This window comes from Motacilla alba, chromosome 2 (genome assembly GCF_015832195.1).
Source record: "Motacilla alba alba isolate MOTALB_02 chromosome 2, Motacilla_alba_V1.0_pri, whole genome shotgun sequence".
NCBI classification, from domain to species: Eukaryota; Metazoa; Chordata; class Aves; order Passeriformes; family Motacillidae; genus Motacilla; species Motacilla alba.
In genome coordinates, this window is record NC_052017.1 from 105,345,860 (window position 1) to 105,361,120 (window position 15,261).

The 15,261-nt window shown below is 41.6% G+C and overlaps 1 protein-coding gene across 1 annotated transcript in view; it reads left to right on the forward strand.

The window, feature by feature from the left end:
• The first annotated feature begins 8,545 nt into the window (after nucleotides 1-8,545).
• The window catches only part of LAMA3 (laminin subunit alpha 3), a 106,401-nt gene continuing 99,685 nt past the window's right edge, over nucleotides 8,546-15,261 (forward strand). Inside the window, exons 1-2 of the mRNA XM_038128348.1 lie at nucleotides 8,546-9,167; nucleotides 15,051-15,203. Of these exons, the coding sequence (XP_037984276.1) occupies nucleotides 8,913-9,167; nucleotides 15,051-15,203 (408 nt within the window). The 5' untranslated portion in view covers nucleotides 8,546-8,912. The remainder of the gene's footprint in view (nucleotides 9,168-15,050; nucleotides 15,204-15,261) is intronic.

The following is a 15,261-nucleotide window of genomic DNA, read 5'->3' on the forward strand; positions in this document are numbered from 1 at the left end:
CAAAAAAGATGCTGCTCATTTCAGGCCAAAAATCTTATCTTTCTGGCACTCCATAGACAAATATTTCAATAACATAGCTTTGGAGAGATCTGCTATTTGAGACACTGAAATCAGTAAATCCTACCACACAGTGACAACTCCAAGGATTAATTCATAGGACTGCATTAGATTAATTCATGCTGTCATGCCTTTCCAGTACATTTTCACCCTGTGTTATGAGCCTGATTTCAGGATTTGGAAAGAAATTTTATGTGATTCTTTTAGGAATACCACCCGGTTTTGGTGATTTCTTTGTTGTAGAACCTACTTTAATTTGAAGATGGAATATCGCAAAATTTAAGGAAAACTAAGCTAATAGATTGACTTCAATTTTGTAATTACCAGGAACATTACAGCCTTCAAGTTGTATATTGCACTTTTCCTTATTTTTTTAAATTTACATTCTTCGTGTTAAAGAAAATGCATTTAAATCATCAGCAATAACTTTGATAAAACAAAGTTAAAACCCAAAAAGATTTCCCATCTGGTCTACCATTTCCGTTAATCTTTTCCTTGCTAAACTGTAGAATTAACAGTACATGGCCTGTTCCTTACTTCCATAATATTAAAAAAATACAGGTCTATTTTACATACCAGTGTATGAAGAAAGTACTTTGAGTTACTCTTTATTTTTGAATGTGTTCCTGGAAATGAATAGGTATAATATTAGAAACAGCAAAAGTTACTTTGAAAATAAATCTTGCAGACTTATCAGGAAAACTGTACTAAGTATTTATGTGTCCCATAAACCTTTCAAAAATAAAATGAGGAATTTACAAAATTGGACCTGAAAATGGAAAAGTTTATCTATTAATAGAAACAGTTTACCCAACATGCTGTATTCATTCATGCTTCTTGAGAACTCTTACCTTGAATCTTTCTTTTTACTACACAGCCTTTTTGCTGAGGCCTCCTATAACATTTGACTATCAAATTTGCTGGTATAAGCTGGTGTAAGGCCATGTAGCTGCTGGGGACCACAGGAGAGTTATTAACTTCCTCCACATGAACCTTTGAACTGATGCCTGGGCTAATGACCAGGGAATCAGAGAGAAGTTGCATTGCACTTGAATAAGTAGTAGAGAACAAATTCCACAAATTGCCTCTTGAGTTTTTCAATCAGTTTGCTCTTTTCCTTCCTCTTTTCCATTTGTTCACAGCAAATTGATGACTTCTGTCACAGATATGAAAGGACAGGTCAAGGAAATCAATGAAAGGACAACACCTACCATGTAAGACAAATTTCTAGTCCAGTATAAGCACCAGCATGCCATCTTCACTTAAGTGAAAATGCCTTCCAACCTTCAAACAGCTCAATTTAAACTTCTCTATGTTACCATCTGTACAGGTGCATCATACTCAATTTTTTTTATCCTTCACCTCCCAGTCTTGGAATTTTGCTCTCTTCAAGTTATATTGCTTTAAGACAGTGTTTACAGGTTATGACTGTATGTTTTCTTCATCAGTCATTTCCTTTTGCTTTCTGTGTTCACCCTCTGTATATGCTGATTTTATGACTCAGTCTGAAGTGAATTGTTTACCTATTTTCTATCTGTTTAACCAGAGAGAAGCCTGTGAGCCTGAGTTCCAGTTTACAATCTTTCTAACCCTACACCTGGCCCTTAATGGATAGTTGTGCAGATAAATGAAACTGGCTGCTCGAGTCCATGAACAATCTAAACTTGATGGGTGGTGAAGTTCTCTAAACAAAAAGGCATATTCAAATAAAATAATATAACATCCATTTTCCCCAGCCATTGCTTGTATATTGTTGTATATAACTTTACTGTGAGAAGTGTTGTGGATCTGAAAACATACATGAGTGTCACATGAGTGTGAGAGCAATGCCTGATATATCCCATATGCCAGTACAGGTAGGAAAACCAGCAGATTATCCAGGGCTTGCTATATTTTTTTTCCCACAGAATATAACTAACTCCTTGTAAGTGGAAGATTTGTGTACATTTACTAAGATAGAAAAACCCCAGTGTAAGAAATCAGAAATTCTAGTTATCCTCCTAAGCCTAAGTAAACAGATTTGTTGAAGGGGAGCACAGCTCACTAGCACTGCAAAGGAACCACAAAACTGCTCTGTATTTAGCATGGAAGTGTAAGATTCTCACTGTCTCGTTCACATGACCAGCTGAATGGTGTGTGTTTATTCTCTGTCCCAAAAGCTTTGTCTGAGGACAACAGAAGCTGTTGTGGAGCATAATTTTCAGAGTCCAGAGTCTGAGATGCCACCCTGGGACCTTGGAGCTCACCCCACCCCATAAAACTGATCTGGTAGATGAATTTCATCCTCACTTGGAGAGAGTGGAGGTCCTCAAAGGAAGGGAATGAGGTCTTGGGCTGAGGGTATGGATGACATGGCACAAGCAAGTTCAATAGGAGTCAACTCTGTGCATGTGAGAGAGAAAGTACTTGCCTTGTCAGGTAAAAAAATTGAGTTATTGGCTACAGCTCAGTCAGTTTGATTTCTCGCATTTTTGTCGCATGCTCTGCTGGTCAGAAAATCAGTCCACTAATTGAAAAGAAAGGATTTGGCTAAAGAACACATGCATACAACTGTATGATAAAATACCCAAATGACAAAATAATGCCAAACTAGGGCTACCAAGCACTATCACATCTCCTAATGAAGCTCCTGATAATTAACATGACTGAAACTAATTATTACTAACCAAAAAAAAAACCACCCCAAAACAAACCAAACAAATAAAAAAAGTGATTTATAAGAGTGGTAACTCTTTTAATTTTAAATTCTCCTCCATGAAGAATTTTTGTAGCGTATTTGTCTGTGCTACAGAAATCTGTAATTGTGCTCAAAAAACATAGCAAAAATATTGTCTACTTAATTTTTGGCAGTTTCACAAGGGATTTGTTTTAAATTTACTATATTTTCCAAGTTAAAAAAATTTAAAATAAATAAATCAATATTCTTAAACTACATCTGTTTGATTTTTCAGTTACATTTTTTGCCTGATCCTCAGCTGGAATAAACTGATATAGCACTGGAGTCTCCTCAGTTTATACTGCTGAAAGTCTGGCTTCCTATCACATTTAAACATAAGGTTCTATTTAAAAATTAAGAACTTGATGAGACTATGGTCAGGCTAGAGCTGAGATTGAAGTAAACTTGAGGCAATGTGTAAAAGCAACACTACCTAAAACCTTTCTGGAAACAGATCCCAGAAAAAAACCACTGTATTATTATTAGAGATCAGATCAAATACAATTCTGGCAGAGAAAAATATGAAATTCAAATGCCAGTCTAATTTAACCAATGGCTAAAAAAGCCTCTTAGGAAAAGCAGTCTACAAAGAAGTGGTTTCCATGAGTAGCTGCTTGGCTTACTGGGGCAGAGAGTCTGTGGAGTGCTATTTTCCTTTATTATGATGGCCAAAGTAGCAATAATAGCACCAATGTCAGCAAATAGAAAAACAGGATGTGAAAAATACAAGAGCTGACATTTTAGTTTTCCCCAGATGTTTGACTGACAAGTCATTGGGTACTGACCAAAGGGAGCATGTGCTTCACAAAAAATCAGCCATTTTATGAACCAGATTTGTTTTCTTCTTTTTGAACTTTAAAGTCCATGAGCAACTCTTTAAAAAAGTACAGGAAGCCGAGAATAAGAAGGAAATCCATTAAGAAATAAAACAATAAAGTGGATGTATTTTAATGCTGTCCATTAGAAAGTTTATTCAAGTTAAAAAAAAAAAAGATACATCAGCCTCTGTAGTTAATATGAGTTGTAGTCAAGTGTAGTTTGCTTAGTGAGTCTCAGCTATACTTTTAGCTACATAGCCCAGAGTGGACTGGATTTATTCATTGGAAGTGGACGGCAAAGAAGTTGTGTCTCACTTCCAGGGTTGCCCTAGCCCCAGGATATTCACTGAGTAAACTTAAAAAGATCAAAACTGGGACAGACTGTCATGAGTTCTACACACTGGCTAGGGATGAGAGGTCATGTTTTTGCCTTGAAAATGTAATTTCCCTTCTCAGGAAAATGCAATTTGCCTTCCCGTTAATGGGGAAAGTGTTGTAAAGCAGCAAACATTCACCTTCCCTCCTCTTTTGGCTTAACACTTTGCAGTGAAGGAGCATGAAATACCAGTCTGCCACAAAGCCATTTTAAAGTTTCTTGGTCCACAATCCCATCAAGCCATGAGTGCCTACTAGTAAGTTGTTTGCAGCCAGAACATTTCAAGAAAGACAAGAGATAGGAAAGAAAAAGATAGGAAAAAATATAAGAGCTATGATGAGAATGTTCTTCAGATGTTGCAATTTAACTTGAGGGCCCTTAGAAACTGAGAGTATTTACAGTGGTTTTCTATTGTAAGACTATGTCAAGTTAACTTAGGAAGCAGAATGTAAAGTAGAATCTTAGTACCTGAGATTGCTGTCTGGCAGAAGGAAAGACAGACCCTGTATTAGGCTGTAGAACGATGCTAAGGAAATGGTAGCTACTAAACTATCATGCAACAAGCACATTTGCAGGGTACAGCAACATTATGCAGCCATCTAATAATGAAGAAGTTCAGAAAGCATCAGCTGAAATACCTGAATCATTTGAGATGATAGGACAGACAGTAAGAGAGGCCCCAATTGGATGGATAACAAGATGTAGCAGGCACAGTACAAGGACATTCAGACTAAGATGGTCTGTTAAGGAGGATGGCGTACTCCTAGTGTGTAAATCCAGAAAGAAACAGGTGAAAGAATCAAGAAAAAATGAACTCAAACCAAAGGACAGAACAAAAGTGCAGTCCTGAATAATTGAGTTTGGGATTGCACTCAGTAATGTAGCAATCTAAACTGTTTCTGCTGATAGAGCGGCATTTTAGACCTCAGTCCTAGCCTCTGTATGCCTCTATTCCACTAACAAAGAGGATAATTTATCTTTTTCAAAGTGACATGGCAGGGTCCTCAAATACTAAAGGAATTTCTGAGAGATGAAAAAGCTACTTTTGTCAGAAAATCGGAGACAAAAATGATCTTAAACAGAATGCATCTTATTTAATGATATTCAGTGAGGACACTGGTCTTGCCAGCACATTGCACTATTTTACTATCAAACCAAAGTGCCTGCAAGTATTCTTATTTTACTCTAGGTTTACTGTGAAAAGCTGTTATTAAAACTAATGAAAGTTTACATAAGGACACAAACTGAATATTAGTCAGGCATAAGCATTTATGACAGGATGTGATAAATGCCTTATTTCCGTGATAAAAGTAGGGATCATTATCTGAGCTTAAAAGCTTCTGGTTGGGTATTTACACTCTAGGCTACAGATGTGCTTACCTGATGAAGATTTAGTCTGTGGAAGAGTCTTCCTGTAAAGTATTGAGTCTCTCCTCAAGATTATTAAGACTGTCTTAAATATAAATGCCAGATAGGAAACATAAATGGGGTAACAAGATGCACAATTTAATCTCTCTATAATGATCACTGGGCAGAGACTCAGGACTATCTAATCTGAGAGACTTTCTGGCTACCTGGTAGGCTATTAATTCATTATTATCACAAAAACAAAGAGCAAATTCCCATAACACCACGTGTGGCAACGTGGGATGGTAAAGTAGGAGCTAAATATTACCACTAATTGCTCAGTGAGCAATAAAAAATATTACTCACTGGGACTATCTATTGATGGTTTAATTTTCACAGGAGGTTTATAATGTAACATGTATGAAGCAGCAGTATGAGACAAAATATGCTGTACTGCACATATCAATAAGAGAGTGAAACAGAAGTCACATCAGCAAGGCTAATTTTCAACAAACATTCTTGACTGGAAATTTTAAATGAACATTATTTAAAATAGGAAGAATGATCTATATTCATAGTAGCGTAAATGCCTAATAATTTAATGGAATCTGCTTATGTTATAATGATACAGGCCCAGTAACCTTTTCAGTTGCCTACATTTAGTCAATAAAGTGCTCAACATCAGTCAACTAACAACATTTACTCCTTTCCTTAAGGAAAGCAAATCTTAAAAAGGCTGAAGGAAAAAGGAGGAAAGGCTTTGCTGGGAAGAAAAAAGGGCAGATAGCTGGAGAAGAATGTTTTCTGCAGAGGGGCACTGTCTCATAAATGCTGATTGCAGAGAACTGCCAGCTAATAAATTCTTACCTGGGTTTCTGGAACCTGTAATTGCCAAAAAAAAAAAGATGACATGAGGGGAAGATGAAGTATTATGTCATGAATTATTGATAGTGACCTTTTTAGAGGATGAAGTTCTACATTAGATAAGGTGAGCCAAAACTCAGTGAAGTCACAGAAAAAATTCAGTTTTCCAGCTGCTAGTGACAGGCCATGCTGTCATCATCACCTCCATATACACACCCACACTACTGCTCTGTCTGCTTCCTCATGCAAATTATTCTCTCTGGCTTTGCATAGCTCCAGGGACTCTGCATAAATTTATTTGATAATTCTGCATGAACTTTTTATGGGAATCAAGTTATCGAGTACCTGTGCTGGGAGCGCCCCATAAACATTTTTTCCAACCACTTCAAGTCAAAGACAAAAATTTTCATAGCATTTTTCATAATACCTGCCCACATATTTAGAGAGATCTCTAGAGATATCTCTAGAAATATCTCTAAAATCTCTAGAAAAAGAGATCAATATCTCTATTGATCTCTATTTTTAGAAAACACACTGAATTAAAAAAGAAAAACCAAACAAAAAACAAACCCTTGTTTGGCATAAGTGATTTACAAAAGGACAGAAAAATCACCTAGAAGGCCAACAAAATGTTTTTGAATCTATGTATACATTAAGGAAATATCTAGGAAATGCACACAATTTTGTCAGGGAAAAAACAGGAAAATTTCTCCCTCTCTTTTTCTATCTGATAGACTAATTTTGTGAATGTTTACAAAGCTTCCTGATTTTAACTTTTAGGAAACTAGATCCAAGAACATGTAATTATTTTACTAAACCATTAGGTTCTTGCTTGTGTAAATTGTGTTTTCTCATGTGATGCTCACCAATAAATTATTACTCTCTTTTTGAGAAAGGACATCTCTTGTGAGCAACCCACCAAACAGCTCACAAGAATCTTCTCTTCAAAGTGAGATGGCAAAGGATCTCCTGAAGCTAGGTTCCTTACCTGAGCCACCCAAAAAAGTGGACAGGACTTTCTAAGAGCTTGCTTGCTCTGGACTTCTATCAGATACTTCAAGATCTCCATTTGTAAAAAGTGATGTACTCCAGGATATACTTGGAATTCAACTGTTTTTCAGCAAATAGTTTGAAACGACCAGTGGCTGTCCTACCTGATAGCATGGCATTTTGGAACATGGCATTAATGGAACATTTGTTTTCATTCAAACCTCTCGTATTTCTTATGAAGTGCTATCTATTTGATGGAGTGAAATGATGATGTACATATGCAATAAGATGTCACAGTTAGAAAAGGGGGATATTTTTAAGGTGCTCTAGAACAGAAAAGCATTTTCAAAATCCGATATATGTGAATTGACAGCATGTTACATTTGTGAAAGTCAACTTTTATTATGGAGGACACAAAAATTGTCTCCCACAGATATGTTTCTATGGTGTGCTAAAGCCATGGCCAAAAAAACAAGGGTGGTGAGATTTTCTTGTAGGCAAAATCAATAGCTTGGGGCTGGTGCTTTCCTGAAACAGTACACCAGGAATCTCTCTTGTCACTGCTGAGTGGCATGTAGCAAAGCTTTCAGAAAGTTATGAAATGCTTTGCAACTCACATGAATCACTCCTAAACTATTGCAAGCACTTGTATCTACCCATATCTTTTGTCTGAATTCCTCAAAATTTTTAAGAAGATGTGAATAGGTATGAAACTTAGGATAGCAATGCCATTAATCAGTGCAAATCCTGATGCAGATGACAAGGTTCTCCCTCCTCAACCTTCCCCTCACACCTCCCCAGCTTGTGTGTTATCCAAAGTCTGTGCCAAATAGCTTCAAAAAGACAGGAGACTCATTGTCTGCCCTGGATGAGCAGGAACATCCATTTTACAAGGAGCTGTGAGCACTGACTGTGCATTGCAGGAGGGTGGCCCAGACTGTATGGTTTCCAGCAACCTCAGAGCACTGAAAATAGCAAGAGGAGTTGAAATTTCTGCAACATTCACACAGGGTCTTCCTGAGGACCTGCGGAGAGCAGCAGGGTATATCTTGTGTGGGGATGTCCCTGCTCGTGGAGGAGGCTTGGACACCCTATTTGTCACTTTACTCCCTGTGCGTGACAAGGCAGGTCAGGGGTTATGAGCAAATCAGAATGGTTTGGGTTGGAAGGAACCTTAATGATTATCTAGTTTTCCAAGCCCTCCTGCCCTGGGCAGGGTCACCTCCCACTAGACCAGGTCGCCTCACAGCCCCATCCATCCTGGCCTTGAACACTACCAGGAATGGGGCATCCACAGCGTAACGTGTCGCGGGCAGATTATGAGGGCGGCATGCTCCGAGACTTCTTCACGGTCTGTCACGAATACTGACCCGCGCACTTACCGGGGACGAGGAGGCTCAGAGAGCTGCACCTCAGCCGGGGGCGGCACCTCTGGGCATGCCCGCGGAGCTGGGCGCCCGGCCACACACCTGGGGCAACCCCGCCAGCCCCGAGACCCTTCCCCCGTCCCGTCCCGTCCCGCCCCGTCCAGCGCACCCGCACGCCCCGGGGGACGGGGCTGCGCCTCGTCCCGCCCCAGCCCGCACCGCGCAGCGCAGCGCAGGCAGGACGCGAGAGAGGTGCAGACAGCCCCCAGCCCGCTCCTGCTCCTTCTCAGTCGCCTTTCCTTCTCCTGCCCCGCTCCCGCCCGCCCAGCGCCGCGGCAGTGCCGCCCCGGGGCGGCGAGGGCAGCGCCGGGCGCAGGATGGCCGCGCCGCCGGGCTCCGCGCTGCTGCGGGCGCTGCTGCCGCCGCTGCTCGCCCTCTGCGCCGCGCAGCCGGGCCCCGCCGCGCCTCAGCCGGGGCTCAGCCTCCACCCGCCCTACTTCAACCTGGCGGCGGCCGCCCGCATCTGGGCCACGGCCACCTGCGGGGAGGCGGCGGGCGGCGGCGGGCGGCCGCAGCTCTTCTGCAAGCTGGTGGGGGGCCCGGCCGCCGCCCCGCTGGGACGCGCCATCCAGGTAACCGGGCGGCGGGACCCCTTCCCCGCCAGCACTTCCCCGTCCCCGGGGTGTGTGTGGGGGTGTGCGGCTTTTGGCGGGGGTCTGATGCGACCCTGCTGTGCGCGGTCTCGTTTCCTCCTGGCTGAGCGTGTGCCACGGGCGTAGGAAGGGGAGCGTGCACCGGCGGAGCTCAGGCAGGGAAGCGCCGGGCGGGATGGATGGAAGTGGGCAGCGGCGCCTCCGCCCTCGCACCTGCCCTCAGGTGTCCCGGCGCCTCCTGGAGCCACACGCCCGCACACCGCCCCGCCGCGGGGAGCGGCAGCCGCCCCTCGGCCGCGGTGCCGCGGCTGCTGCCGGGCGTGTGTGAGCTGCTCGGGCACCCGGAGTGCCTCGGGGCGGTGTTTTGTGGCCTCAGCGCGTGGCCCGTGGTCTGCGGTGAGCAGCGAGATACCGCTGGGGGTAAACCAGCGAGCTTGGGGGAGTGCATGGGACGGGGCTTCACTGGCAGCTGCTGACTGGACAGCGGGCATCTCTGCAGGAGGTGGGAAAAGTGGCTTCAGTCAAGTATTTTGTGGTGTTTTGGAAGCACTAAAAGTGAGGCTTATCATTTGTGCTTTGCATTGCTTGTGGGAGGAAGCCAGAGACTTCTTGGGACTCTGACAGGGAGTATAAGCGCAGAGGGCAGCAAGGATCATGCTGTTCTTTCCTAGCACAGCTCGAGATTACTACACACGTTTTGTGCCAGTCACAAGAAAGATAACAATAAACTGCAAAACTTCTGAAAAAGGATTAATGGAAATATATCTTTCATTTGGGAAGAAACATGTATTTACACATTCATTAGAGGATAAGGAAGGAGTAACAAATGCACCAAACTGTTTTACTGTGATAGGTGCTTGATATCTCTTTGATCAGAGCTTTGTTAAAAGAAGGGACTTTCCTGAAGCCTCAGACCTTCCGAAGTAATTTTAAAAGTATTCTCTCTTGGTGGGAGGAGAACCAGAAAGAAACTGCAATTCGAAAGGGATTTTGAAAGCTTAAAGGTCCACTGTCTGACTTTAGGCAATACAGAAAGCATACAAGTAAATTTTTAGCATCCTGGAAGAAGAGCTAGTGTTTCAAAGTCTTATGTATGTTTTATAGCGAAATAACCCTTAAGATATGGTTTCAGAAGGGGTTGCAATGGATAACAGAGTTGTTCCTCTCATTTTTTTAATGAGAATAGGCACTCAAGAGAGGGGGAAAGGACGAAGAAGGTGCAGCATGTGTATTGGCATGTGCCAGGAGGGAGCGTGCACCATCATGTAACCTGTCCTCACAGTTTGCTGGGCAGCCACAGACAGTAGTGTGCTTTGCTCTGGGCTTCCCTCTGCTATAGCTCCCTGCCTCACAATGAAATCTTCTTATCTCTCTCTCTCTCTCTCTCTCTCTCTCTCTCTCTCTTTATATCACCTTATATCTCTGTAGTGCTTTCTGTCATAAAAAAAGCTCAAAGTACTTTGGAGATGGCTGAGTAGTATACAATTCTAGTAAAGGAAAACTGGGACACAGGTATTACATGCTTAAACTGAGGTTACAAAAAATGGTTGTGATGAAACCTGCTGGTTGGAAACTGCTTGGTTTGCTGTTTCTAACACATCTCTAAAGTTCGGGCTCCCATCCTTCCATAATGAATGCAACACTCATGTTTAAAGTTGCCTGAAACAATCATGCCACCAGGTAAATTGTAAACCTAACAATCTCTCAGCAACTCGCTACAGCCCACTGCTGCAATGAAATATCAAACTGACATGCCTTGAAATATCAGAAATCACAGGGTAATAAGAAATCAGCCAAAGCAAACATCAGATAAACTTGTCAAGCAAGCGGAACGAAGCCTGCATGTTGCCTCTGATGGTTTTTGTAGTTGTTTCCTTTATATACTGACACTCAACTGGAAATGAGGGTTTGCTGTGTAAAGGAAGAGGGAGTCTAGAAAGGGGGATGTTCTTCTTCTTAAATGTTTGACTTGCAGGTCCTAGGTTAGAGGGCTGTTATGGTTCTTGCCTGAATAAAGTTCCCAGAAGGACTACTGATAGCTCAGCCCTGGCACGAGGAAGCGTGTTGTGCCTCTCAGAGCATTTGTGTAGGACAGATATTGCAGCATCTCTTTCCACTTTTAACAAAGCCCCATCGAGATACATAACATGAATGCTTCTGTGGTTTACCAGTAGTTGTTGTGGTTCAAGACGGGCTGGAAAGTCTTTCAAAAGGCCAGGGGAATCCAGACAAATCCAGACATGGAAAATGCACTATGTGTGTATTCTGAAGCATTTCACCTCTCAAGTTCAAAGACAATGTAATAAGACACTGTAAATAAGATAATTTCTTCTTACATGGAAAATTGGAGAGAACTGCATTAAACTTTTACAGAACATAAGCTTACATAGAAGGATTTAAAATCAGCAATTTAAAATCAAGTGTGTTTCTTGAGAGTCGTGAGGGAAGGTCATGTGGCCTTTACTAAGTGATAGGTGTAATAGCCACTGTGTTGTGCTGGTTCAAGTTCAAGTGATACCACACACTTGAGTCACTCTCTTTTGGACTCTCTACAATGCTGGATTGCAGGAGTTGCTCTATGAATAGGGAAATTGGAAAGGAGGTGAAGAATGTGATCCTCATTCTGCCAAAGGGACCAGACAGCTCTGTTGCCAGTGCTATCTGAAAATAAGGCAAAGAGGAAGAGCAGCACCGGCATAATTTCCATTGCTTTGCCATTGGTTGTTCTCATTCAGCTTGTCATTTAGTGATGTGTCTTTTAATGAAGCCTGTAATATCCAGCAAATCCAGAAAGAGCATTTGGATGTTGTTTAAAGGTGGTCAGTGGGGTGGCTGGTCCCTTAGTGGGCAGCTCAACCAAGGCTCTAAAGGCAGTGCTGGACATACACTGTGGAAAGAGGTGGGTTTCCCTTGTGTAGCACACTGGCATGTAGGAAATGACTTAATGAGAGCAGTGTTGAGTGAAGAAATGCACAACAGTATAAAATATTTCAGCAGCTGATAGATAAGTGGCATGCCTGGTTTTGCCTGCCAGTCTGTCCACAGTGGTGTGCGGGTGTGAGTTAAAGCCTAACTGCATACCTGTCCTGCCCTGCCAGTGGGCACAGAGCTGCTGGCTATGAAAAAGTGAACAAATCCTTCATTGTTGTCACTTTCTATAACTTACAGGCAAGACATTTTCTTCCCCGTTATGTCCCTGGTCCACGCTAGCATATTTCAGCAAACTCTTTCATGCAGTTCCAGGTCTCTCCTTTGCTCAGGAGAAGGAGGGGGAAGGAGGGTAACAAGGTCACCAGCAAATGCACACCTGCCTGTCTGATGAACAGCAGCCAAAATCAAACCAAGTTTCAAGGCCCAGTCTACTAGAAAGGAGACGTGTCCTGTAACAGCCAGGCTGAGCACGATGTGCCTGAGATACTGCCAGTGAGAAGGAAGGAAGGCTGCTGTGTCCAATAATTTTTTTTCTTTCATTTTTGTTTTGCTGCCTAGTTGGCAGGGTTGCTGGAATGTAATTTAAATAACTGAAACTCCAGCTGTTGCAATGAAATTCTTTGAATTATGTGCCCCAAAAGAGAAAGATGGTATCTTCAGTTCCGATCAAGTGATCTGGTATACTGAAATCACATAAGTGCATGTAAATTAAACTCTTGTGTTTAATACTCCCCATTGTTTTCTTCTAATTCAACCTTTCTTTGAGGTTGTTTCCAGATCAGAACTGAAACTGCTGTAACAGCAACTGTTTCCTGTGTACTTCCAGCCTGATCCTTGTGAATGTAATTTAGATCTAAAGACTATGTTTCAAGCCCATTATAAAGCTATTTAGGGAAGCTTGCCCTGTTGTAACATATATGTCAGAACTCAGGTATGCATTTGTCAGGGAAGATGCTCTGATGTGGTAGTAACTGCAGTTGCCAGTGCATAGATTGATTTCTCAGGCTATGGATTTTTTCAGATAGTGACATGATGTTCTTTGTCATCGCTGCAGAAACTGGCAGCGTTGCCTGTAGCTAGCACAGGCTGATGTGTATCTGCTGCAGCAAACCACCTGAATCAGACAGAGTCCTGGCCTATTAGAGTTTGTAATAAAGTCAGCCAAACCATCTTCTCTAACAGAGCTGGAGGAGAATCGTGTTGTAACATGACCCCAGCTGTAGTTAACCAACTTGTGTATATGAGTATTTAGTCTCTTTGAATTGTCAAGAGTTAACCCCCAGCCAGATTGGCATCAGCTGTGCTAAATCAGAACAGGTAATGGTAGCCATGTCTTCTGGAAACTGTGTCATATTCTGGGCTTTCTGCAAGAGCAGGATGAGGATGGAACTACTGCTAGATGCAGATGCTGAAATCACTGCTATTGATGAAGAAATATTCAATTCAGTGAACATCTATTTCAGTGTCAAACATCAATTTTCTGTTCAGTGGACATATTTGAAAGTCACAGGATGGTACATTTGTATCACATGAGATTGATGAAGTATTTTCCAATCTGTTAGTAACTATGATAGATGTTAAATATTAATTCTGCTAAACGTCTTAAACTCACCAAGCTAGCAAGACTGCACCCAGCAAGAGTGTGAGAGCTCTTCTGTTACTTCTCTGTAAAAAGTGGACAAGTATGACTGCTCCTGTTCCTTTACACTGGTTAGTCTGACAGCAGCAACAAACAAAACAATGGCACTTATATAGGAGTCTGTTAATTCTTGAAAGGTAGGAATGTGCTTCATGCCCAGCAGTGCAGATTATGGAAACAACAGAAGATTTGTCACATGCTTTTGATGGTAACATGTGCTTAGTTGACAAGGTAACATTTGCCCCATTCCCTTTATTTTAAGCAGGAGTCCAATACAGTGTCAGCAACTCACAGACTGATGCATTAAGCAACTGTCCTACTGAAGTAGCCATGGGGCGTGTACTGCCATTCAATGAAAATGTAATTTTTCTACAGAGATCTGTATCTGGCACAGTTTAGCGTTTTCACTGATTATCTCCACCTAGTGTTGGAATAAGAAGTGAATGGGATGCTGAAAAGATCCCTTGATAACTAATTTCAGCAGTTCAGCACTAATCTTAGTAGACTGTGAAATGTGTTTTCTTGGAGATAAAAATAGCTTGTGGGGCAAGCCAAGATATGAAAACAAAAGACAATTAATTTTCCTGAAGTTGATTCATCATTATTGTACAAAGAGCTTAAGAGACTCACAAAGGGCATCTCTGGATTGTGGCTTTAGTTGTGGACTGAAAATTGGGCAGTAACTTCTTGAAATGAAGGTACAATGGCATTCTTTAAAGGCAACAGTCTGTTGCATTTTCCATGAGTACTTATTGTTTAGAAAACTCTGATTCAGAATGTATTTTAATGGAACAAAAAAAAAATGAAAACAGTGTTATAAAATTCTAATACCAAACTTATAGCCAACTTTTTTTGTTATGGTTTTATTTATACCAGGCAATGTGCATATGTGTTCATGGTGTTTTAGAAAAATTGAGGATAATTAGTTTGTTGTTCCTAATCCAGTTCTAAGAATCTTTATTACACTAATTTTCTGCAGATTTCCTGCAGACACCACTGTAGAAGTAATATAGGTAATTTCATCAAAATGTCAATAGGTTAATAAAGATTTACTGTAGTTCCCTTATTGAGATTCCTGAAGTTTTAGTTTGTAACATAAAAGTTAATGTGTTTCAGTGAGTAATTTAATTACCAGGGGAATAACTTATACATTAAAAATTGTGGTATATAAAGGAACAAAATTTACCCACATTTTTAGTCAACACCCTAGTTCAGAATCTTTATTAACAACCACGTGTTATCAATGTGTAAGATGTTGTCTAAGACCATGTTTTTGATTGATTGTGTTTCAGGGCCAGTTTTGTGATTACTGCAATGCTGCTGATCCCAGCAAAGCTCACCCAATAACCAATGCCATTGATGGCACTGAGAGCTGGTGGCAAAGTCCCCCTCTTTCCATGGGCTTGAAGTACAACGAAGTCAATGTCACCTTAGATCTGGGGCAGGTGAGTGCCTGAGCCATGGGGTGAGGTGTGATCATTTCTTGCATTTGTGCATATGCTT